Genomic DNA, 25,514 nt, shown 5'->3' with positions numbered 1-25,514 from the left:
AAATTTTACAATTTTGATACTTTTTTATGTTTTTACTTAAATTGATGTGCATTAAATAATGGCGAGTTAACTATAACAAATAAATCTAAGTATAATTTGCATTGTGCTTTCTTTTATTATTGGTATAGCTACAATCCGATATCAAAAATGCATTGCGTATTCTCCTATTATTAATTTTAATTATCTATCTAATTTATTATTTATTACATTTATTATATTTCAAATTTATATAATAATAAAGTGATGTTGAACTAATTGTCGAGTATATATGGATACTAGCTAGTTAAGTACAGCACTTAGTATTTATTATATGCATGAAAATTTTGAATTCTATAAACTCCGTTAAAAAAAGAAAAACAAAAAAAAGTAATGATCGAGTCAACTAAATTAGGCCATGGAAATTAAAAGGACCCAAAATTCAAATTTCAAAACTTATTATCCAAGCTAAGTCGATTAAATCATAAATAAAATACAAATTTTCTTATAGTACCTTGGCGAAAGTAATAATCGACTCTTTGAATATTATGTGCCGTACTATATAGTTTAGGGTATATAAACTGGAAAGTAAGATTTTCAATGGTTTGACAAATATGGTGTTTAAAAAAAAGGGATGGCTCTTGTTAGTGATTCTCTTTTTATGGAATGAGAGAAATATTTCTATTGTTTGGTTTGACTTTTATGGTTTCTATAAACATATTCGGATGTTTGGTTTGGATTTTAGGCAATTAAGAATAGCTCGTAATATCATCAATATCCTCATATAATTTTCTTATTTCCAATATTATCCTCATCTAACCCTAGAAATAAATTTAGTGATGCTCCGCCAAATTTCACAGCTTCCTCGCGACCTCTTCATCAAGATTTCGCCTCTTCGCAGGCTTGAGTATTGATTTCACAATTTTCCGGAGAACCCGAGAAATCACATTTGCTGGTTCTCTCTTCACGGTAATTTTGTTCTTGGCCAATTTTTAACTCTAATTTTCCCATTTTGTGAAGAGGTATACACAAAAATTTGTGGGCTTCACGCACGAAATTAGGATTCAAATTCGCAGGTGGAAGCTTACCTTGGTCGTCGTGGGTATTTAATTAGAAGTCCTAAGAGAAGCCGATGCCAATTGATGAATATTAGGAGAGAAAACGAGAGTAGACAACAGCGTGAAATTGGAAAAATTGGGCGAGAAATTTAAGTGAATGAAGAAGATGGGGACATTTTTGTTATTTCAGATTTTCAATAAAATGAACACTCCGAGCCAGAAAATGTATCTTTCAAAATTGGGGAAATACCTTAACTAATGAAATGGGTACAAACGAGGCGGGTCTTTAGCATTTTTGCAAACCCTCTTGAAAGGGTATTTGACAAATCAAACATGTGAAATGGTTTGTTTTTGGGCATTTAATACTACTATTTTGCCATACGAATAATGATAAACAACCAAATTTTGTACAACCAAAATAAGGTTATATTAATAATTTGATGGATTAGTTATATATTAAAATTATAAATATAGCAATTGGATAAGTTAAAAAGATTTATTAGCTTTTAACCTCATTTTTTATATTTATATTTGAATTTTCTTTCTATTGTTTTTAATATTTGAATTAAAGTATGCATTAATTATATTTATGGTTCTAAAAAAATAAAAAAATAATACAAAAGTTATAAATATATGACCACAATATTATGCAATTTCCATGTATTATATATGCATCTAAATATTTTAATTAAATGCATAAATAAACCTATTTTTGGTCAAATAAACTAGATTTTGGTTGTACAAAATTTGGTCACATAGATTTGTTGCTTGCCATACCAAACACCTCCAATGACATGCATTCTATAGACTAGTAGTTGATGATTCCATAAAATTTGGATTTCGACCACAAAATATCCCAAGTCCCCATATTACGTGATTTTGATTTGATTGACCAAATAAATGATCTAATCTGACTTGATTGCCCAAATAATGATCTAATCTGTCGACAACAAGTTTTAATTATGACTTATATGATACATATTTGGTAGAATTAAAATATTTATTGTCACACTCATAGTTATAAACTCCATTAAGTAACAAGGAAAATCTCAATAAATCAATTAAAAAGTTTCTTCAGGCGGATTTGAATAGTTTAATATAAGAGTGATGCTAAATGGCCGCATTATGGCCGGCCATAATATTAAAAAATTATTAAAATTCTGTATATTTAATGCTAAATTGATGAAATTTATGCATCTAGAGAGTATCAATTTTTTAAGAGTGATGCTAAATGGCCACATTATGCCGGCCATAATATTAAAAAATTATTAAAATTTTGTGTATTTAATACTAAATTGATGAAATTTATGCATCTAGAGAGTAACAATTTTTTAAAGACTAATGTACCCTCATATTAAATATAGTATGTAGTATGTAGTACTCCCCAATTCACATTTTGACTTATACTGATATTGATCACTTGCGCTTATATATTTTTTTTATTTCTGCACTCATATTTTCTATACTTTTTTTGTTTCTTTTAGTTATGTAGAGTAGTACTCCATCCGTTCCAAGATAAGTGACCTACTTCTTTTAGGCACGTGATTGAAGGAATGGTATTTAAATAAGTTAAAGTGGAGAGAGTAAAGTATGAGAGAGTGAAAAGTAGAGGAGAGAAGAGAGAATAAAGTAGGTGGAGAATAAAGTAAGAGATATGACTTTTTGCTAAAAATGGAAATAGGTCACTTATAGTGGGACACCCCAAAAAGGAATACAAGTCACTTATCTTGGGACGGAGGGAGTATTTATTTGTACTGCCATTTTCTTTCCTAGATATTAGATTATATTATGTTTTTTTCTCGTATTATGTACTATTTATTTTAATTGCTTTGATTTTTTATATTATACCCTATTACTATATTTTATCAGTTATATTATTTGTAGTAAAACTCATACTTCAAATAAAAATATTCTTACTTTTTTTAATTGCTTTTTATTTTTTATATTATATTCTATTATTTTTATTATTTTATATAATATTATTTTTAATAAACTAGTACCTCAAATAAATTTTTCTTAGTATTTACTATTTACAATTATATTTATATTTTATAATTTTATTTATATCATAATTATTTGTTGTATAATTCGTACCCTCAAACCTTAAATCCTATATCTGCCACTGATTGTATCCAATCAATAATACTTCATTCGTCTACAAAAAATAGAGCACAATTACCATTTTTGGCCGTCCACAAAAAATAGAGCACATTCAAACGTTATAGGGCAATAAATTACTCCCTTTATTCTATAATAATAAAGGAGTCGTTTCTTTTTAGCATAAAGATTAAAAATAATTGTGTTAGGTGGGTGAGTTGAGTTAAGTAAAAAGAGAATAAAATTGAAAATGGAAAAGATAGAGAGATGAAGAGAGAAAAAAAAGTAAAAGAGAGAAAATGAAAGTAAAAGAGAGAATAATTATTTTCATTTCCTTCCAAACAAAAAGAAGTTAAATAATAAATAGTAGTAGTACAATGAAATTTTATTTTGTAAAATTTTAATTCCATAATATCAGTATAAAATCCATCATAAAACAAACAAAAAATAGAATCCATATTTTTCTTCTGATATTCTTATTGTTTTCCCATCGTCATTTTTTACAGTTTGAATACAGAAAATATATACAAATATTATATGTATATTACACGCACGAACACACACACAATCACAAGCTATTTGTATGAATGACCCCAATTGAGATCATCTACTGAAATTCCAACTTCCCATTCTCTCTTCAAGTTCTACGATCTCGTCGTCTCCGCCAATCCACCGCCATTGTTCGGAGCAACCTCATTGCTCGCCGATATGGGTAGGTTTCCGATCCTGTTGAACTAAATCTTCAGTTTTGTGCAGCAACAGTATCTTCAATCTCAGTGATCTGTTCCTATCAACTGTAAAGTGATTGCTTGGGGTGTAGAGAATCAATCTAGCAATTTTCATTTGTTAATTTAGTTGAATAGCGAGTTTCATTTTCTTCGACTTGGAATGCAAGCAGGTCAAAATTGTCTGCTGTTTTGCTCGTGTTATGTTGTTTAGGCGGATGCTAGTTCAATTGTTTTCAAAAAGTAGTGTTTAGGTGCGCTGAATCGTGATTGGCGCTCTGTGTGATTTGAAATTTGGTATAGTGTGTTGTTTTGATGTGGATGTGAATGTTGAAATGCTAGAGATGGTGGAAAATGGATTGTCATTTAGTTGAATAAGGTTCCATTTGATCGGGATTATTTTTTTGTATATCATTGGGAATAAAGTTCTCAGCCGGTCTACTTTATTTTGTTCATGTGTTTCTGTTGAATTGAACTTTTGTACCATGTAAATATCTGTGATGAGAGCGAATATGGTGGAGTTTCCTGTTCCTCGTAGGAACACGTACCAGATATCAGAATTATATCACATGCAACGTAGTAGCTTTTCCTTCCCGTTTCCGTTGGCTTTCACGTGTTTCTGCGCTATATGTTAAATCACATTGCTTATTTTATGCTTTGATGCTCTCAGTTGCTTGTTTGTAATGTTTTCACCTCATGATAATCCACAACTGTTAAATGGTACTAATTTCTACTTTCGGTACATATTTTGGATATTTTGTTTAGAAGTGAATGGTATTGCAGAATGCAGAGGTCACATTTTTTTAATACAGCTGCATTTGCTTTTTCAGATAAAAGAGACCACTGTTGTTCAACTCACCTCATAGAAGGGGATGGAACTTTCAATGTTGCTGGAGTTGACAATTTTGTGAAGGAAATTAAACTTGCTGAGTGTGGGTTGTCTTATGCTGTTGTAGCCATCATGGGTCCTCAGAGCAGTGGTGTGTATTCTGGATTTGACAGGGATTTTTGTTACTCCCTCCGTCCCAGATAATTTGGGACACTTTGACCCGGCACGGGTTTTAAGAAATCTAATAGAAAGTGAGTTGAAAAAGTTGGTGGGATGTGGGTCCTACTTTTAAAGTATTATTTTATAATAAAATGTGAGTAGGAATGAGATAGTGGAATATGGGGTCCACTACCAAAAATGGTAAAAGTGAAGTGGGACAAATTATGTGGGACGGCCCGAAATGGAATACTGGGTCAAATTATCTGGGACGGAGGAAGTATTGTTTATTCAGTTTCATGCAAGCATGGATTATATTTTGCTTGAATTTTGTTTTATTTGTACTTTTGGTGGTTATGGTATTGATATATGCTAAATTAGCAACTGACTTTTTGTAATACTGTTTATGAAATTTGGCAGGGAAGAGTACATTGTTGAATCACCTTTTTGGTACGAATTTCAGAGAAATGGATGCTTTAAGGGGGAGGCATGTACCTATTGACTTGAGCTTAAAGTAATTTTCTCTATTCGGATGTAAAATAACGTTTGGATCTTTTCAGGTCACAAACTACAAAAGGCATATGGATGGCACACTGTGTTGGCATTGAGCCTTGTACTCTCGTTATGGATTTAGAGGGTAGCGATGGAAGAGAAAGAGGGGAGGTGCTATTGAATTTCTACTTGCTGAATTGACATATATCCTTTTTTTTTTTGTTTTCTTGGCATATCTTCTGCACTATTAGAGATCTTGAAAGATTTCATCTATTCCATTCAGTTCTCATTGGTGCTGGTCCTTCTATTTTTTTGTCAAGTGCAACACAGTTATTCTCCCAAACTTCTGATGGATCTTTACCTATACCCTGTTCTTCTATTATTGCAATTCTGAATTTCTGAAAATAATCTTGCACCTTGTTATATGCTTTGTGTTTCCAGTTTCTACACCCTCGATCTTCTTTAAGTCTTTGAAATCATGGGAGAACCTAGGCATTTTCCTATTGATTGCATTCATTGGCATTCCAATTTTGATTATGTTGCTTTTGCTTATTGCTTCTAGGTTGAGGTTCTTATGCATATGTGCGTGTTTGTTTGAGTTCACATTATGAACATCTTAGTCTTATAATTCTCTTACTGTTTTTTTATCTTTTCAGGATGACACTGCATTTGAAAAGCAGAGTGCTCTTTTTGCTCTTGCTGTTTCTGACATAGTACTCATAAATATGTAAGATTCTTGATAGCACAAATGGTGACCTGGTTGTCATTTTATTGTTTGACTGGTTCTTATTGCTAGCTAACTTATATTGAGATAGTTGTCACAGTCTTCTAATTGTGTTTATCTGGAGATGCTAAGGGAAAAAATATTATGCAGGTGGTGTCATGATATAGGGCGTGAACAGGCTGCAAATAAACCCCTCTTAAAAACAGTATTTCAGGTGACTGTCAATTTAATCTAGGCACACTTCACTTAAATTATCAGATCAATATGCTGATTTACATATTACTATGCATATAGGTTATGATGAGATTATTCAGTCCTCGTAGGACAACTTTGATGTTTATTATTCGTGATAAAACCAGGGTATGTTTTTCTTTCCTAGTTTATGATTTATTCGTGATACTCCCTCCGTTTTTTAAAAATAGGGAGGTTTGAAACGGCACGGGTTTTAATGCACAATTTGGTAAAGTAAGAGAGAGGGAGAGGTAAAATAAGAGAGAGGGAGAGAAAAATTGGTAAAGTAAGAGAGAGGGAGAGAAAAAAGTAATAAAATTAATATTAGTGGATGATGGGGTCCACTTTATTAGGGGTGTAAAAGTTTCCTAAAGTGGAAAGTTTGAAAGTTGCTATTTTTAAGGAACGGACTAAAAAGGAAAGAGTTGCTATTTTTAAAAAATGGAGGAAGTATAAATTTTTTCTTTTGCTCTGCATTGTGATAGACACCATTGGAAAACTTGGAGCCAATTTTAAGGGAGGACATTCAGAAGGTACATAATATGCTGCTTCTTGTTCCTATTACCTCTTGTAGGTTTTATTGCAGTTGGTTTCTAACATTCTTCCTTCCATGTTATCTGCACACTTTTTTAAAAGATATGGGATTCTGTTCCTAAGCCAGAAGCACATAAGGAAACTCCATTAAGTGAATTTTTCAATGTAAGATGTCGCTTATTAATAAAATTTTTATCTTTCTGTGTAATTGTGTAAAAAACTAAATATAATTCTTTTGCTAAATGATCGAATTGCAGGTTGAGGTTGTGGCTCTCTCTAGTTATGAAGAGAAGGAAGAACAATTTAAAGAACAGGTTTGTGTTCTTGTTTGAATTCTTCTGAGGCATTGATGTATATGAAAGGGTTGTGCTCACTGAGGAATGGGGAAGAATGAGTAGTTGTTTTATGCAGATACGAATTTAACGCTAGTGATTTATGTGCTTTTATTAAAGGTGGCGAATCTTAGACAACGGTTTTTCCATTCTATCGTACCTGGCGGGCTTGCTGGGGATAGGCGTGGCGTGGTGCCTGCTTCAGGATTTTCATTCAGTGCACAACAGATATGGAAGGTCATTAAGGAAAATAAGGACCTTGACCTGCCTGCTCACAAGGTATTAAACTTAACGTCTGTTTCAAATCCACACTGAACTGTTCATGCAATTTCTTTCATGTAATTCATCGTTTTATCGTAGGTCATGGTTGCCACTGTACGCTGTGAAGAGATTGCAAAGATGAAGTTCTCATCTTTTGTTGAGAATGAGGTACTTTTTCTGCTTTACAGGTAACAGGGTAGTACCCTGATGTATTTCATTAATTTTTTGGCCTATAATATGAAGGCATGGAGTCATTTAGAAGAGATAGTACAATCACAGCATGTACCTGGGTTTGGGAAGAAGCTGACCTCCATTCTTGATGCTTGCTTATCGGAGTAAGTAAATTGCTTGTCTGCATTTTTTTTTCTAGCTGTTCCATGATATATTTGCATGCCATGATCAAGATTCTGTTGCTATTGACAAATTCACAAGTTTATGTAGAGCGTAAAATGTTTGTCCATGAAACAGTATATTGAAGATGCAATGTTAAACACTTTTTCCCGAAGCAACAAGGACCAGTTTGTTACAATCATAAAGTACTAGTGTGGTTTTAAAGTATTTCCTTTGACCGTTGTGATAGTATTTAAGAAACCTTAGACGCATTGGTATCATAGTGCATTGAAGTGATCAACATGGTAGATGGATCTGGTAATTGGAAAATTGGGATAATATTAACAATAATTGATGATTACCATAAAATATTGCCTTTAAGCAGTGTGGAATTGAAGAACTTTAGGCTCTTCGTTATTTAAGTGGATAACATGGTTGAGGGTCTGGTTATAGGAAATATGGAGGACTTTCATCACATCTGATTGGTCTGAGTGCTATGAAGCCCATAGGCTTTAGTTTAAGCCGAGAATTGTCCCTCAAGTCTATAATGCTTCCATTTTCATATTTTTTTGTGTCCACTTGGTTACTAAAACTCATATTGTGTTGACGAGAACATCTTTTATACCTATTTTTATTATATGAAGAAAAGAGAAGGAAAATAAATATCATGCTACTTTTGTGATTGTGAAGCCAAACCTTTTTATTTGTCAACAAAAGTGAGATAATGGGTTAATTTATTGGTGATAACTTCCAGGAAAACCGATTAATTATTTTGTACTTTTGACTGTAAAGTGTAAACTATATTAGCTCTATGAAAATCAAGATGCTAAATTGTGTGTTGTGTTTACTCTTGCCTTCAATAGGTATGACACAGAGGCTACATATTTTGATGAAGGTGTTAGATCTTCAAAGCGGAAACAATTGGAAGAGAAGCTTTTGCATGTAATTGTTCTAAAGCTTCATATTGTTTCTAACCTAACATTCCTGGCTTACACTTTACATAAACTGGAGTTGTCTTGCATGCCTCCACAATCAGTTTTATTTCATAATTATTAGCTCGCATTGGTAGTTTTCTATATAAGACTTGATATTCAGGGGGCATGTACTGTTTTCACATTTGATTGTTCTCATCCATTTATTTGTTTTTCCTTTTTCTTCTTTTTTTTGACAGTTTATTTCCTTTGTCTTTTAATTGTATATAAATAGCTCATCCAACCAGCATACCAGTCCCTGTTGGGACATATATGTTCTGGGACCTTGGACAGACTCAAAGAAGTATTTGATAATACCTTGAATGAGGGTAAAGGATTTGCTGTGGCTGCTCGTGACTGCACCGCTTATTGTATGGCACAGTTTGATGAAGCATCTACAGGTACAGTTCTATATATATAAAATGCCATGCCTGGTGTTACTTGATGGAAAAGAACTCTCTTTGCTGAATCACAAGATTCACTTTTCTTTTTGCTTTTTCTCTTCTTTTCCTGGTTAATGAAAACATTTTGGAATGCATTTGGATAAGACACATAAGAATGACTGCTAGTGGGAGATATTTTTCTTTTGTTTAGTAAACTCTAGGATTGTTCCTGATGAGGTTGAGAACATTTTATCTCGTGAATACTGAATAATGAGATGTTCCTTAATGTCAGAATTTACTTAATATATTGTTGTGATTGGGAATATCTTGATTCAATGGGCCATGTATGATTTGTAGATGCACAGATTTGTCAAACAAATTGGGACTCTTCTAAAGTGAGAGAGAAGCTTAAGCAAGATATAGATGCTCATATTGCTGCAGTTCATGCTGCCAAGTTGTCTGATCTTACTACCCTGTTTGAGGTATGCAATTCTGCCTAGTCCAATTTATGTAAAACCTCTTTACAGTAATATGCATGTAGTTGACTTTTTCAAGCTCTTTTATACTAATATTATTCCAACTTATGCCACAAAAGATACATGTTTAGATTATGTCATTATGAAAAGCATATATCATTTTATCTATATAATTGATACGCTGTCAAAGTTAAGGTTATAAATTCTTAGCTGCACTCTCACTAGTTCTAAATAGCTGTTCGTGAGATTATATTATAATAACCAGAAAGGTTGGTGTGTGTTTATTTTGTATGATGCAATTCTTGTTTCTATCTCTGATGGTTTCCATGTTCAGAAAAAATTGAACGAATCGTTGGCTGCACCTGTTGAGGCTTTGTTAGAAGGAGCCAGTGACGAAACATGGCCAGCAATAAGAAAGCTTCTTCGCCGTGAGACAGAAGCAGTAATTAGTGGGTTTTCTAGTGCTATTTCTGGTTTTGAAATAGATGATATAACAAAGGACAAAATGCTCGTGAGGTTGGAGGACTATGCACGAGGGGTGGTAGAAGCAAAGGCAAAAGAAGCAGCCGGAAGGGTTTCGAACCATATGAAAGACAGGTAGGTGCTGAATTCTGCTTCTTAATAACCTAGGGCCGTGTCTTGGAGATTTTTCTCATACTTGTTTGCCAATGTGAACTAATCAGACTATTTCTGGCAGGTTTATAATAAAATTTAGCCATGATTCTGACGAAATGCCACGAGTCTGGACTGGCAAAGAAGATATTCGAGCAATCACCATAACTGCTCGCTCTGCCGTATGACACTCTTCACTACTTTTTACCTTGGGATTACTGGTTTCTGTAATGATGTATTAACTTTGTCATGTTCAATTGTTCTTGTTTACGAATCCAGTCTTTGAAAGTACTTTCTGTTCTGGCTGCTGTTCGTTTGGATGATGATGTTGATCCTATTGAAAACACGCTGTCTCTTGCTCTTGTTAGTGGGGCTGCTTCCCGTAGTGGTATTTCAAAGGATCCTCTTGCCTCAAGTAGTTGGGATGAGGTATTTGGTGCTATTCTTTACTTGTATTATTGGCCTTCTTGCTTTTGAGAGTGAAATCATTTTGGTGTCTTATCCTGTGTAACCTACTAGGTAGAATACTTTTTGCTATTAGAAATTCTTATATTTTTATTGATGATTGGTTTGTGTAATATTATTCTTGATGTATGAGCAATTGGATAATTAAAGAGGGTGGGTTTGGATTCATTATGAGATATTTAGTCAAGCTCAGACACTTAATACTTGGCTTTTTTTTTTACTTTTGGCTTTCAGGTTCCATTATCCAAAACCCTATTAACTCCAGTTCAGTGTAAAACTTTGTGGAGGCGATTTAAAGAGCAGACTGAGTATACAGTTAGGCAAGCGATTACTGCTCAGGTAATATTTGCATGCTTAATGCTTCAGAAACTCCTGGTGCAGCGTGCATCATAAAACTACACCATATATAGATTGGTTCTCCAATTGTTTAAAGAGTAGGGGTGGCAAAATGGGTAGCGGGTAATGGGTAATTTCCATCTCGACCAACTACCCGCCGGGTATTGGGTACCCGCTACCCGACGATAACGGGAAACGGGGCGGGATCGGGTAGTGTGTTTTAGAATTTTGCGGGTAGCGGGTATACCCGCTACCCGTGTGGGTATACCCGTTAGTCCCGTTAATACCCGTTATTATTAGTATTAGCCATATTCCATCTTTTAATACTCCACCCTTTCCATATTAATAGAGGTGTTTCAAATAGTTAAAGTGGATGAAAAAAGTAAATAGTTAAATAATAATAGCAATATACGCACTCATTTTGAAAAATTAAAAATAAATATTTAGAACTAGAAAAAATAAAGTAAGAGAAATAATAATGTAGAGAGGAATATTTATATTATTATATTTCCAAAATGAGTGAAGAAAATGAAATGTCTTTATCAAGGCGGAGTAGTGGTAGTACTTTATACTTATAGTATAATCTAAGAGTTCTTTTAAAACATTTTCATATTCCAACTAATATACAATTGAAAACTCACCGGAACTAGATATAGAGTGTCCCTTCACTTTTATTCTAAATATATTCAACGTTTACCATCGATATTAATAAAGTAAATTAGGGACTATTGACGGTTATTATGGTTTTCAAATTTTTTATTAGGATTTCGGGTCGGGTACGGGTACCCGCAATGGCGGGTACGGGATACCCGACACGGGTATCGGGTAATCCCGGTATGTCGCGGGGCGGGTATTGGGACAACAAATTTTGCTAAAACGGGTACGGGTACCCGACTTGTCGGGTGCGGATACCCACGGGTAACCCGTTTCGCCACCCCTATTAAAGAGAGATACAGGTGTGTCCTGCGTAGGTACTTATGTTTTCTTATGTTCCACAATTTTAGGAGGCTAGCAGGCGAAATAACAACTGGTTACCATCTCCATGGATAATACTTGCTTTGGTTGTTTTGGGTTTTAATGAACTTATGTCCCTTTTGAGGTACTCTTTTCACATATGATCTGATTTCTTGTTTCTGGGAGGCAGTGGAATTACCCTAAGTAGTTCATACGTTAACATCTATATACTGATCTTTGCCTATGCTATTGTTTCTTTGACAGAAATCCATTGTATTTTGGTGTCATTTTTGTTATGTGTCTGGTCGGCAAAGCCGTATATGTGCAATTAGACATTGCTGGTGTATTCCAAAATGGAATTGTAAGTATCCTACTCCTGTTTAGCCCTTTTTTCTAACTTTTGAAGTTCTAAGTGGAGACTTTTCATGGATAGAGCATAAGAATCTTTATACCCTATCCATAAGAATCTTTATACCGGTTAATACAATTTGTTTTTTGCTGGGCTTAGACATTAAAAACAGATCAACTTGGTATACAATGATAGAAATTTACTCGACTAGGATGTCCGCTATCAAATGTGGATCTAGGGAGTAGTTTGAGACACTGGGGCTCAATTTATGACTTACTAACATAATTCAATCAATGACTGCTTTTGTTTCATTTCTATTCTTACAGCTACCTGGAATTTTAGCGTTGGCGAGCAGATTTCTCCCTACTGTTATGAACCTCTTAAGAAGGCTGGCAGAGGAAGGCCAAAGGCCTGCTAATGCAGATCCTCAGCAGAACCCTGCCATTCCAGCCAACACCTTACGAAGCACAACAAATGATCACAGTGAAATATCTTCAAGTGCTTCCTCTGAAGTAACTACTTCAGAAAACGGAACAGAATACTCGAGCCCCTCATCCAGCAGCAGAAAAGCGCAGTAAGCTCTGATTTGCATTTGCTCCTTACACTACTGGCTTCTAATTAGTCGTAGAGCATAATGCTGGATGCTCTAGTGGTTTGTTGGTGAATAATCTATGTGACATAGTTGAAAGGAGTACAATGAGAAAGGTAGATAGTATAAGTATATTCGAATGTGGGTGTTGTAGAGTTGTATTTCTGATTCATCCATTCGTCACCTTTGCTTCTGTTTGTCGCGGTCGTGGACTGGTCCGTCCTTTCTTCGACCTTCAGTTTTGTATCACTAGAAGGTGAAAATCTAAACATGCACTGGGAATTTTGATGACCCATTTTGTGTGTTATGAAGCAATGCAGCTCTTTTGATTGATTCTGCCAAGTTTGGAAGGAGATCTAAAATTGAAATCGAAAATACGGAGTAATACTTAAAGATACATACTATGTGTTTCTTATCGAAAATTTCAGATTAAAAAAAATACACGCATAGCTATATTTATGTATTCACACACTGGGTGCGTTATATTGCTAACTATTTAAGTTGATAACTCAGCTTACTCATCAATACAGTGTATTAAAAATGTCAATACGGTGACATCAAAATGTCAACACATAATATCAACACATTATATTGAAGTTCAACAAAATTATGTGTTGACATTTTAATATTATCGTGTTGACATTTTTAATACACTGCATTGATGAGTTAGCAATTTATAAAAGTTAGCAATTGATCACACCCCCTCTTTCCATTAAATAATGTATTAAATGTCTTCTTTTTTTTTTTTATTTCTTAGTGATCAATTTGTAGTGCCAATCAAATTAAACTTGGTTTGTTTTTCAAAAAAATAAATTAGATAAATGAAATTTGAATTGGAAGGAAAGAAGACTGAAATGAGGTGAGAGTAAAAAGAAATAGGTGAAGATAAAAAAGAATGAGAGGAAAAAAGACAAGACTAAAGCAGTTTTGATTTAAATTTTTTTTAAAAACAAACAAATAATTAATCATACTTAGTCACTTAATTCGGCATGGACTAGTACTCTAATTGGGTCAAAAGGGGTTGACTAATGACATATGTCAAAATAGGCAAAAAAGAAAAAAAACTGCACAAAGGAACTAAACATCATGTTCAGGACTAAGATCACAAAAATGAGAAATAGTCATCTTAAGTACTCCTCCCTCTTTCTAATTTTTTTTCTCTTCATAAATTGTGCTTCTTTACATTACTTTCATGTTTTCCTCTGTTGTATGTGCACGAATGTTGAGGTGAAGTTATTGAATGCTTATGTTGATGAGATGGTCAAAAATAGAGATAAACTCTATAACCATAACCATGAGAGAGGAGTTACATTTAATCTCATCACTGCATGACCAAGAAGAAGAACATGAAGATGAAGAAAGTTATGATGACGGCGATGATGATTAGACCATGTTGATCTAAAGTACGAGTCTAGAGTCTGAAAATAGTTAATGCATAACTTAAATCACAAAAATAATTAATTAAAAGGTTGTCCAAGTTACTTGTAACACTGAGCCAAGATTGTGTTTAATAGTGCAAATTAATAGACTACCGAGCTTTAATTAAACTGTACTTGATTTAACTAGTTTAACTAGAATATGACATTATGTGAGTATTAGTTTAAACTGATATTGACACCTAGTATCATAGTATCATGGAACTTTCAAAAAGTTGGATTTCTCCCACAAACTTTGAAATTGATAAATTATATCATGAACTTTATCCTGAGTTTGTTATTTTCCACCAATGAAAAAATTCCGGCAAATAATATCATTTTTTTGGTAATCTCTCGACAAAAACTTGAGAGTTTCAAGATTTTCAATCTTTGAGAATAGTTTTGTTTGAAGCACACCCTCCAAATTTATTCTTCAATCTATTAATATAGCCGAAATTTTTCATTGGTGGGAAATAATAAACCCGGGATAAAATTCGTGGTATTTTTTGCCTATTTCAAAGCTCGTGGAAAAAACCCAACTTTTTAAAAATTACATGATATTAAGCGTTAATATCCCTAGTTTAAAAGAGTATACTAAACTATTTATTTGCATCCATCTAATGCCAAATTAGGGATGTAGGATGTTAATCGACCAACCACCAGGTTTCAAGCTAATGAGTCTATTAAGAGCTACTTGGTATAGTAGAATGGTATTCCTACCTTCATTTTATTCATTTGCTTGATATTTTATTTCTTTAGCACCATTTCATTTCCCATGGAATAGTCATTCCTTCCGAATGACCATTCAATTTCATTCTTTTTTCTTCTTATTTTAGATTTTAACAAATTACAAAATATATTATATTATATTTAAATTCAATATCACCCAATTTTTAGAATTTTTTAAATTTATATAATAAAACTAAAATTTTACAATTATTATTAAAAAAATTCACACACAATATGCACACTATACACACACACTCCACAAACTACACATTGCACACATCACACACACTACACATAATTTACACACTACACAATTCCATTCCATTAGTATTTCTTACATTCACCAAGCACAATAATGGAATAGAATCACTATTCCATTCTCATCCTCTTTCCATTTCCATCTCTATTCCATTCCATTTCATTCCATTCCATCTTTATTCCATTTCATCATACCAAGAAGCCCCTTATAGACACGTATTCTTTAATACAAATGGAGTATATTTTATTATTTCAAATTAAGTTTATTTTATAGTTGATCAATACATATCATAAAACTAATGCAGGTTTATATATAGTAATAAAATCAAGTGTGAAAATCTAGAAATAAAATTGATATTTTGATGTTCATTAACAAATGAAAACGACAAACACTGCTGAGCTAAAGAATGTTGACATGGGGATAATTTCCAAGTTGGTCCTTTGCAAGATTCCTTGCAAATATTTCATCGTCCATTTGGTTAAGAGAAATGCAATCCCACGGCATATAACTGCGAATCTCGAATGGCCGTGGATCAATAATTATCTTGTCTATAGCAGCACGGTGCTTCACAATCTGTATAATCAATTGAAGATGATTAAACACGCCACGATAACCAACAAACTCTATTTCCTTCCCGCGAGGAGGAGTCGTTTGAAGAAAAGGAAAATCTCTGTTAATCTCCCGAACCCAAGCATCACTACCATCAAGCAAGTAATGATCACTACAATACCGAAAACACGCTTTGTTCATCTCTTGGTGTGATGCCTATTAATCAAGTAGGAGTAATTGATCATTATACAACAATACACCAAATAAGTTAGAAGATTTTAGAAAATGAATAGATAGTTACCTCTACCACAAATCTTTGCAAGGAAGGTGTCACACTAAACCAATTTATGAATTGCACGAGAGGCCACTTGTCACAGTAATCACTCTCAAGAACAACTACCAATTCCTTAAGATTAGGCATCTTCTTCGGCAAACGGTCCTGTACAACATATATATATGTATATCATCTTAATAAACATATACATTATCGTAGCTAATATATTGAAAATCAATCACATGCGTACCCATTGTTCAAATTTGCGTGTGGCAAATATCTTGAGCATGTGTAGTTGTGGAAGCAAAGAATCAAACATTTTGAAAATGTGTGCCATGGAAGGAAGACCAGACGTACGCGGAGCCGCCCAAATCCAGAGCTGAGCAAGCAGAGGAGCATCAACGAGCACGAATTTACAATGTGGACCGGCATACTTGATGCAGACAAGCTCCGATTCACGAACCACAAATGATTTGAGGCTCTTGCACCCGATGATTTCAAGGCTTTTGAACAGCGGAGAGGTCTGAACAACTTCTAGAAATGAAAGCGCATCCGTATGAGACACCGAGAGTTTCTCGAGGAGACGACAGTTCCCCAACAAAAATGCCACAGCCTCACCACTCACATCCACAGAACACAAACACAATTTCTTCAGCAGCTTCAGATTGTCGGGGAAATTTCCTTGTTTGTATGGAAAATTGTAACACTTTTCATTTAAGGAGGTGATCAAGATCAAATCAAGACTCTCAACCTTTCTACGCACCGCGTAGCTAACCCAATCATTGATCCGTGATTTGAAAGATGAAGATAAAAAATGGAACGACACTCTGAATTTAACAAGATTAATGGAAGATTCGGGGAGCAGTGTGAGTAGGTGATCAACCCAGCTAACATACATGGATTCTAACATGGTGCTGCTATAAATTCCATACTTCCGTAATATTTGTGATGTTTCCATCAAATCGACATGTAGATCTAGATTGGATGTGAAGATCCATGCGTACCTCCATCGAGAGCAAAGTATACTAGTTGCCATTGCTTCTTTCAAGTTCAGGAAAGACAATATCAACCCTAACAGTTCATCCGGTAGCTTGCTAATTCGATCAACCTGAAAATTATTACAATATTAGCCCCATATTTCATCCGAGAGCAACCTAATTCGATCACCCTGAGCATCACAACTGAAAAGCACAAAATTAGCCTTAGGCCCTTGCCCCTTAGCATCCTAATTTCATGACCCTGCGAAAATCTATTAACTCTAATACTAGCAGAGTCAGGAAAAGGATTTTGGCACAGTAAAACACCACCTTTCTTCTCTCTTAGTACTTTATTCTCTATTTACTTAATTTACTTATCACAATTTTTCTTAATTCTCGTATCGAAAAGAAATGTCACTACTACAAAAGGACGGAGGAGTATTTAATTTGGGAGAATGCTAATTCCTACTCTACTAGAAAAACTTATGAACCCTAATATTTCATGCTAATTCCACCACACAAATATATTGAAGGCATATTAATTCAATTCCTGAAAATCAAATTATTAGCACACTTATCACAATTTTTCTTAATTCTCGTGTCGAAAAGAAATGTCACTACTACAAAAGGACGGAGGAGTATTTAATTTGGGAGAATGCTAATTCCTACTCTACTAGAAAAACTTATGAACCCTAATATTTCATGCTAATTCCACCACACAAATATATTGAAGGCATATTAATTCAATCCCTGAAAATCAAATTATTAGCATAAACAATAATCAATGTATAAATAGCAACGAAGAAATTACCGGTTCATACAAATCCATGACTGCCGCCGGACTCTATTAATCAGCCGCCCTACCACGATGCTTCTATAGAAGAGAAACGAAGGAGTGAAGAAAACTAAATTAACATCATACAATTAAAAAAAATGGAAACAAGAAGATAATTAGGTGAAGAATTAAACACTTGAACTTAGACGAGAACAACAACTTGGGAATTCTGGAGAAGAAGAGCAGCGGTTACTTAAATTGATACTGCTTTGATCTGAAAACTAAATTAACATATTCAATATATTAATCATTAGAATCTAATTCCTTAATTTTTTATTTATTTAATATAATTTTAGAATCTAATGTTTTTTTAATATTTTTAGAATTAAACTTAGAAAGTAATCTTATTTCTAAATTTTTTAGAAACTTATGTTTATTATATATTAATAACTATTTTATTTTTTTAATATAATTTATAATCTAAAAACATACAGTATTTAATTATAAGTAGTATCATCCATGTGAGATGCACGTCCCATTTTCTTTTATTTAAACTTATTTTATAATATAATGATTTTATAAAATTCATAAAAATATCATTATATATAATCTGAAATCATAAATATATAAAATAAAAATAATTATTAAAAAATATAAAATTAAACAAAGAAAAGAAAATAAAACACAAATATATTGATTGGTGATTTTGGCAAAATTATACATACATATTATTATTAACATTATGATAGTTTAATTAAATTATTTATATCTATTTTATGATTAGTCAATTAAATCATAATTTCTTAATTGATTTTGGTTCACTCATAAGTTATAAAAGTAGGTAATTAAATCACCACTTTTATACATTTCTCAATTTCCATTACATGTTTCACCAATTTGTTGCGATAAAATTTTTGATGAAATTTTATATTTAATTTATTATTTCACTATAATATTATAAACGTATTTGTTAGTATATTGAATTTGCATATTAATAATTTTACATACCATTTTTTAAATTCTTTATAAATAGATTATTATTAATGGTGGAACATATGTGTATGAGATTGATTTGTGCTCCAAATTTCAAAATAACGATTGATCAATTAATCAACATTCAATAACGACAACTAAAACATAAACTCACCAGAAAAACAAAATTCACACAATAATAAATAACCAAGAATCCAAATTTCCAGCTCTCCATCCCACAATCCTGTATATATCCAACACAAATCTTCCATTCTCTCTAAAAAAAATCACACAAACCTCCCTCTATCTCTCATCACTCGTCACAAAACCAACAACACACCTCCCTCTATCTCTCATCACTCGTCACAAAACCAACAACACACTGTGGCAAAGAAGCCTAGCATGGGGAACACAAACCACCACCAAGTCAGTTTCTTCAAGCAGGCCAGCGAGCTCTGCACCCTCTGCGGAGTGGAGATCAGTGTCATCATCTTCTCCCTGGCTGAGAAGGTTGTCACCTTCGGCCACCCCTAATGTCGAGCCCATCATCGATCGCAACCTCACCACCTGCAACATTGAACCTCTCCAGCTGCCTCATCTGATCTGCCTTTTTGCGTGTCTGGGGTGATTCTTCTCTAGGAAGAGACATCCTCGTCTGCATGAAGACTGCAAAGATCCTTTTCTACGGGGCTTCATCGGATGACCCAATCAAGATTATAGTCCCTTTTATGGACAAGTGTTTAACTGTCTCACCACATTACAAGACTAATTAAGAGCCACTATTCTCACTAAAATAAAAGATTCACAGGTCCACTTCCAATTGTAACCAATAGCCATTACTCCAAATAAAACTCATATAATCCACTTCCGTCAATTATTACATGAATTAAAAACTGTTTTATTTTGCTGAATTTACTAAATTATTCGTAATGGCATTTTTGTTATTCTTTTCAAAACTCCACATTTATATATGTATAAATTATACTCCCTCCGTCCCGGCTAAGATGACACATTGCTTAGCCGGCACGAGATTTTAGGAGTTATTGGTTAAAGTGTTTAATTGAAGAGAGAAGATGAGTGTAAGTATTAAAATAGAGAGATAAAGAAAGATGAATATTTTAATAGGAGTGAGAAAAAGTGGTTGAGTGTATTAATTGGAGAGAGAAAGTTACCAAAAAAGGAAATGTGTCATCTTAGTTGGGACAAATTTAAAAGGAAAACGTGTCTTCTTAAACGGGACGGAGGGAGTACTTATTATTATGTTTAATTAGTATGCCAATAACTAATAATTTATTAAGCCATTATAATATAATTATTTAATTATTAATTACTCCCTCCGTCTCACTCAAGATGACCACATTCTTGAGTGACTCGAGATTTTAGGAAGTGTTATTAGGTGGAATAAAGTAGAGAGGAAAAAAGTAGTTGAATATTATAATGAGGAGAGAGGAGAGAGGAGATTATTTTCAAAATTTGAATGTGGTCATCTTAATTGAGACAAACAAAAAAGGAGAGGTGATCATCTTGTTCGTGAACAAGATGAAAGGAGTATATAATTTTAAATAATGCTTATTTTTATAATTTTATTATAAATTAATAACGAATCAAGATAGTCTTATCGAAATTTTGAAATTATGAATTACATTCGACTATAATAACAATAAATAACTATAACTATAATAATAGTTATGCAATTACTATATTATTGATTATTATGATTTTATAAACTAGTAGTAGTAATTATAAATCTTAATCTAATTATTTAATTATTTTTATAATAATAAATAGAGTGAACTATAAAAATGTCCTTGGACTATGGGTTTATCTCGTCCATAGTTTCTGGACTTTAAAAATATCGCCAGACATCCCTGGACTAAGGGTTTATCTCGAAAATGACCATTTTTCATTGTTTTCGGTCGAAAATACCCTTTCGGAGGTTTGGGCAATTTGGTCTTTTTACACTTTTAACATGTTAAATCTGATATTATTTCAGTTATGTACTAAATCTGATATTATTTCAAAATTATCATTATTCTTCCCTTTTGTCATCCTTCATTTTGTTTCTTTATTTCAATATTAGATTTAATTTTATAAAATTAAATTTTAAATTTCGATTTATAAATATCATAAAAATTTTTAATTATAAATATTATTAAATAACAAAAATTAATAGTCATAATCAATATTTGATAGTATCTAATATTTAATCAATAAGGTATGACAACGCCTTAGTTTTAATCAATATTTAATAGTTTTAATCATAAATAGATCATATAAAATGATTTATTCTAAAATAAATATGCATATAATGTATGCCTAATATAATTTTCGTTTATTAATTTGAAGACAATCAAAATTTACTAGAAAATTTCAACAAAAATACTCCTATATAAAAATTTTAGTAGGATCAAATTTTTAGTCAACTTCATAATATTCAGTCATAAGCAATTATAACAACCGAACAAATTCTAAATAGAATAGCTCTTATTTTTCCATCATTATTAATATTATTTTTCTATACTTCTTCAATTCAGCTGAATATTATATTAAATAAAAAATAATAGTTTTAATCAATATTTATAGTGTCCATGAATTAATAGTTTAAACTAAAAAAATTAATTGATATTTAAAAATCAAAATTTAAAATTTAATTTTATAAAATTAAATCTAATATTAAAATAAAGAAACAAAGTGAAGGATGACAAAAGGGAAGAAGAATAATAATTTTGAAATAATATCAGATTTAGTATATAACTGAAATAATATTATATTTAAAATGTTAAAAGTGTAAAAAGATCAAATTGTCCAAACCTCCAAAAGGGTATATAAAATGGACCATTTTCGAGACCCTTAGTCCAAGGATGTCTGACGATATTTTTAAAGTCCAGAGACTATGGCAAGATAAATCCATAGTCCATGGACCATTTTTTTTAGGTCACTCTAATAAATATAATAAGTAATTATTATCAGTATATTATTAATTGTTAATTTATTAGGAAAATATTATTGTAATTTTAAAATGATTGATTATAGTTATTGCTATATTTTTTATTTTATTAATGAAAATTAAATTATTTTTAGTTTAATATTTAAATTAAATTGTATAAAATTTAATGGTTTCCTAAAAAAGAAATGTAAAGTTGTTAGAAATCATATTTCTAGGATTCATTTTTCTAACAACAATTTTTTATGCATAAACATGCTCTACATATTTTATTGTTATTCTCTTTTACAGGGGAGTATTATATTGCTAACTAAATACTTAATTGCAAACTATAATTAAATAATAGCCCTTAGATATTCAAATAAAGAGCCTAGATTATCAGTTCGGAATGTCGATACGACCAACAAAAAAACGTCAATAAGGGTATTAAGGTCAATTTATAACAAATTAATTATAACTAACTTTTGAAAAATACCACATAACCTTAAAACACATAACTTTCTTGATTTAAATTATTTTTTCGCACAACATATATCAAATTAACGATAATTTCATAAGGATTCTAACGAGATCGCACTTGCATATGTACCGATGTCAAAATTTGAAAAAAAATTAAAAAAATTTCAATTTTTTCGTACAACAACAAATGTCAACACAGTATATAAAATATGTAAATATAATACACGTAGAATGTCATTTTTAAATCCATGTGTCGACATAAGCAATGTGTTGACATTCTCAAAGCATTATGTTGATATTTGCAAAACACTATATTGATATTTTCATCCAAAACCCTAATTTGGTAGTTTTTTTTTATCTTTTTCAATTTAGTTAATAAAAATGAAAATTACACGTGACAAATTTTAGACCACTAGATTTCTAAAATTATATGATCTTAAATTAATTATAGTTAGCAACTAGAGAGTGAGTTAACAATTGATCACTCCCTCACTCGTATATTGTTACTATAAATTTTTCATTAAAATTTATACTCCAGACTGAGCATTTAGAAGAAAAAGAGCGGCTCTGTATGCGTTTTACAAATGGTTTTGATGCCTTACTAGCAATGGTACGACTCTTCAGAACTTTTCTCTGTATCTTTTTGGTTTTAATTTTCAGAGTGCATCTATGTTGTAATTTAGTATCTTGTGTCAATCCTCCAACTTGGTCAAAAAATAGAATAAAAGAGAAAATACGAAGGCTATCGTTATCATAATATTTGGTATTTTCAAATTGAAAAGTGAGCTAGTAAAATCGACGGAAAATTATTAATTAATATTATATTCATATCTACCATTTTTTGTGATTTTTCTTCTTGATCAAAAATTTAAAATTAAAATAAAAAGTAATATTTAAAAATAGTACTCATATTATGTGATTCTTATCGAAAATTTCAGATTTTAAAAAATACACACATATCTTGTGTGCACGAGTTTTAAGGATTAGAATTAAAAAACGTGAAATAGTTATTTGAAGTACCCCTCCGTCTTTCTGATTTTATTCTCATCGCAAACCTAATGTTCAGGACTAAATTTACAAAAACGAGAAATAGTTATCTAAAGTACCCTTCCCCTCTTTCTAGTTTTTATTCTCTACATAAATTGTGCTTCTTTAATTCGGCATGGATTAGTACTCTAATTAGGTCATGGACTAGTACTCTAATGTATTTGTCAAAATAGGCAAAATATAGACCGATTTCATAAGCCAAATACACGAAGGTACTAAACATAATGTATAAGACTACAATCACAAAAATGAGAACTTTGTTATCTGAAGTACCCCTCCCTCATTTTATTCTCTACATAAATTGTGCTTCTTTACATTACTTTCAGGTTTTCCTCTTGTTTGTATTCGATGCTTGATGTTGATGAGATAAACTCTATAACTATAACCATGAGTTAAGTTTAATCTCATCACTGCATGACCAAGAATAACATGAAGATAAAGAAAGTTGAGTTGTGATGACGACGAAGATGATGAAGACGAGGTTGATCTGAAGTACTAGTTTAAAGTTGAAAATAGTTAATGCATAACTTAAATCACAAAAATACTCCTAATTAATTAAAAGGTTGTCCAAATTACTTGTAACATTGAGCCAAGAGTGTGCAATACGAATTTATACTATAATAGTGCAAACTAATAGTCTACTGAGCTTCAATTGAAATGTGCTTGATTTAACTAAGATATGACATTATTTGAGGAGTATTAGTTTAAAAGAGTATACTAAAGTAATTTTTTTGCATCCATGGTATGCCGAACTAGGGATGTAGATTGGGGATGTAATCAGTCCATTATAGTTTCGTATTTTAATTCAAATGGACTATAACTTAATCCCACAAATTAAGTTTATTTATAGTTCATCAATACATATCATAAAAGTAAAGCAGGCTTATAATTTAGTAGTAGTAATAAAATCAAACATGACTATCCAGAAATAAAATTGATATTTTGATGTTCATTTCCAAATGAAAACGACAAACCTGGTCTAAAGAATGTTGACATGAGGATAGTGTCGAAGTTGGTCCTTTGCGCGATTCCTCGCAAATATTTCATCGTCCATTTGGCTAGGAGACATGTATGTCATCATCTCCATAACAATGATAACACGCTTTGTACATCTCTTGGTGTGATGCCTATTAATCAAAGAAGAAGGAGTAATTAATCATTATCCAACTATACATCAAATAAGTTACTTGGAAGATTTCAAGAAATGAATAGATAGTTACCTCTAACACAAATCTATGCAAAGAAGGTGTCATACTAAACCAATCTATGAATTGCACGAGAGGCCTCTTGTCACAGTAATCACTCTCAAGAACAGCTACCAATTCCTTAAGATTAGGCATCTTCAACGGCAAATTGTCCTGAACAATATATGTGTATATCATCTTTGGGATGTGATCAAATCAATAAATAAAATTCTGTCAAAAATCAAAGCAAATCTCAATCATTGGATCTTGTGATGTAACCGTTAGATTAATGCCACGTGTCATCTAAAAGTGTAGATTGTGTAGTCTAATAATGTACTTCGGCTAGATCGTGTATTTTAATAATGTAGCTCGACTAACAATGAACTCTTTTAGTGTAATAATGTAGCTCTGATAATACTATCACGACCATCGAGATTTGATTTGATTTTTGACAGAATATAACTTATTGACCCTAGTGCACCCCAATCTTAATAAACGTATATATTATCCTAGCTAATTTATTGAAAATCAATCGCATGCTTACCCAACGTTCAAATTTGCTCTCGGTAAATATCTTGAGCATGTGTAGTTGCGGAAGCAAAGAACGAAACATTTTGAAAATATCCACCATCGAAGAACAATCAAACGAACGGCGGACGTGCCTGATGCACTATTTATTAGCACTAAAAATACCTGCAAGTTTATAGGGTAGATCTAGTATAGCTAAAGGTCAGTACCGGGATATCGAACACGGGTAATAAGATTGCAACTGTCTATCATATACTAAGCGCCATATACTATCTATAGACACACATTATTTTTGGTTTTTGGTTTTATAAACTAGACATAAATATAAATAAATAAAATAAAATAATACAAAACAGGCTAAAGAATGTAGAGTTTTGGGATCCAACTAATATAACCTAGTGATGATTAATCTCATGAAACCTTTACCTTTATGTGTCTCCAGGATTATTAGGAAAGTCACGATTATCAGATAAGCCCCCTCTCGAGTGTACCTATCCAGTAGATTAGACTATAACTATCAAA

The 25,514-nt window shown here is 32.2% G+C and overlaps 2 protein-coding genes across 5 annotated transcripts; one reads left to right on the top strand and one right to left on the bottom strand.

The window, feature by feature from the left end:
• Positions 1-3,683: 3,683 nt before the first annotated feature.
• On the top strand, positions 3,684-13,222 carry LOC125205157 (protein ROOT HAIR DEFECTIVE 3-like). 2 transcript variants are annotated; one of them, XM_089061721.1, is made up of 23 exons: positions 3,685-3,843; positions 4,687-4,836; positions 5,262-5,328; positions 5,402-5,504; positions 5,990-6,060; positions 6,208-6,271; positions 6,352-6,417; positions 6,774-6,821; positions 6,925-6,987; positions 7,080-7,136; positions 7,275-7,433; positions 7,515-7,583; positions 7,659-7,750; positions 8,609-8,687; positions 8,952-9,117; positions 9,457-9,581; positions 9,910-10,172; positions 10,273-10,369; positions 10,467-10,616; positions 10,887-10,991; positions 11,993-12,087; positions 12,207-12,303; positions 12,618-13,222. In XM_089061721.1, exons 1-23 carry the CDS (start codon positions 3,840-3,842, stop codon positions 12,867-12,869), a joined length of 2,442 nt encoding a protein of 813 aa, XP_088917847.1. In that variant the 5' UTR covers positions 3,685-3,839; the 3' UTR covers positions 12,870-13,222. The 2 variants fall into 2 exon arrangements, with proteins under 2 accessions (XP_088917848.1, XP_088917847.1); XM_089061722.1 differs by lacking the exon at positions 11,993-12,087 and having other exon boundaries at positions 3,684-3,843; positions 12,618-12,854.
• A 2,348-nt stretch (positions 13,223-15,570) lies between these two features.
• LOC125204885 (putative FBD-associated F-box protein At1g78730) lies at positions 15,571-18,126 on the bottom strand. 3 transcript variants are annotated; one of them, XM_048103645.2, is made up of 5 exons: positions 18,055-18,126; positions 17,895-17,957; positions 16,357-17,214; positions 16,134-16,271; positions 15,571-16,048 (listed from the first exon to the last, which is right to left on the bottom strand). In XM_048103645.2, exons 2-5 carry the CDS (start codon positions 17,910-17,912, stop codon positions 15,683-15,685), a joined length of 1,380 nt encoding a protein of 459 aa, XP_047959602.1. In that variant the 5' UTR covers positions 17,913-17,957; positions 18,055-18,126; the 3' UTR covers positions 15,571-15,682. The 3 variants fall into 3 exon arrangements, with proteins under 3 accessions (XP_047959602.1, XP_047959604.1, XP_047959603.1); XM_048103647.2 differs by having other exon boundaries at positions 18,079-18,106; XM_048103646.2 differs by having other exon boundaries at positions 17,895-18,111.
• Between the last annotated feature and the right edge of the window lie 7,388 nt (positions 18,127-25,514).

This window comes from Salvia hispanica, chromosome 6 (assembly GCF_029641045.1).
Source record: "Salvia hispanica isolate PSC_SH4W2 chromosome 6, Shi_PSC_v1, whole genome shotgun sequence".
NCBI classification, from domain to species: domain Eukaryota; kingdom Viridiplantae; phylum Streptophyta; class Magnoliopsida; order Lamiales; family Lamiaceae; genus Salvia; species Salvia hispanica.
This window is presented reverse-complemented; position numbering and strand designations above follow the sequence as displayed.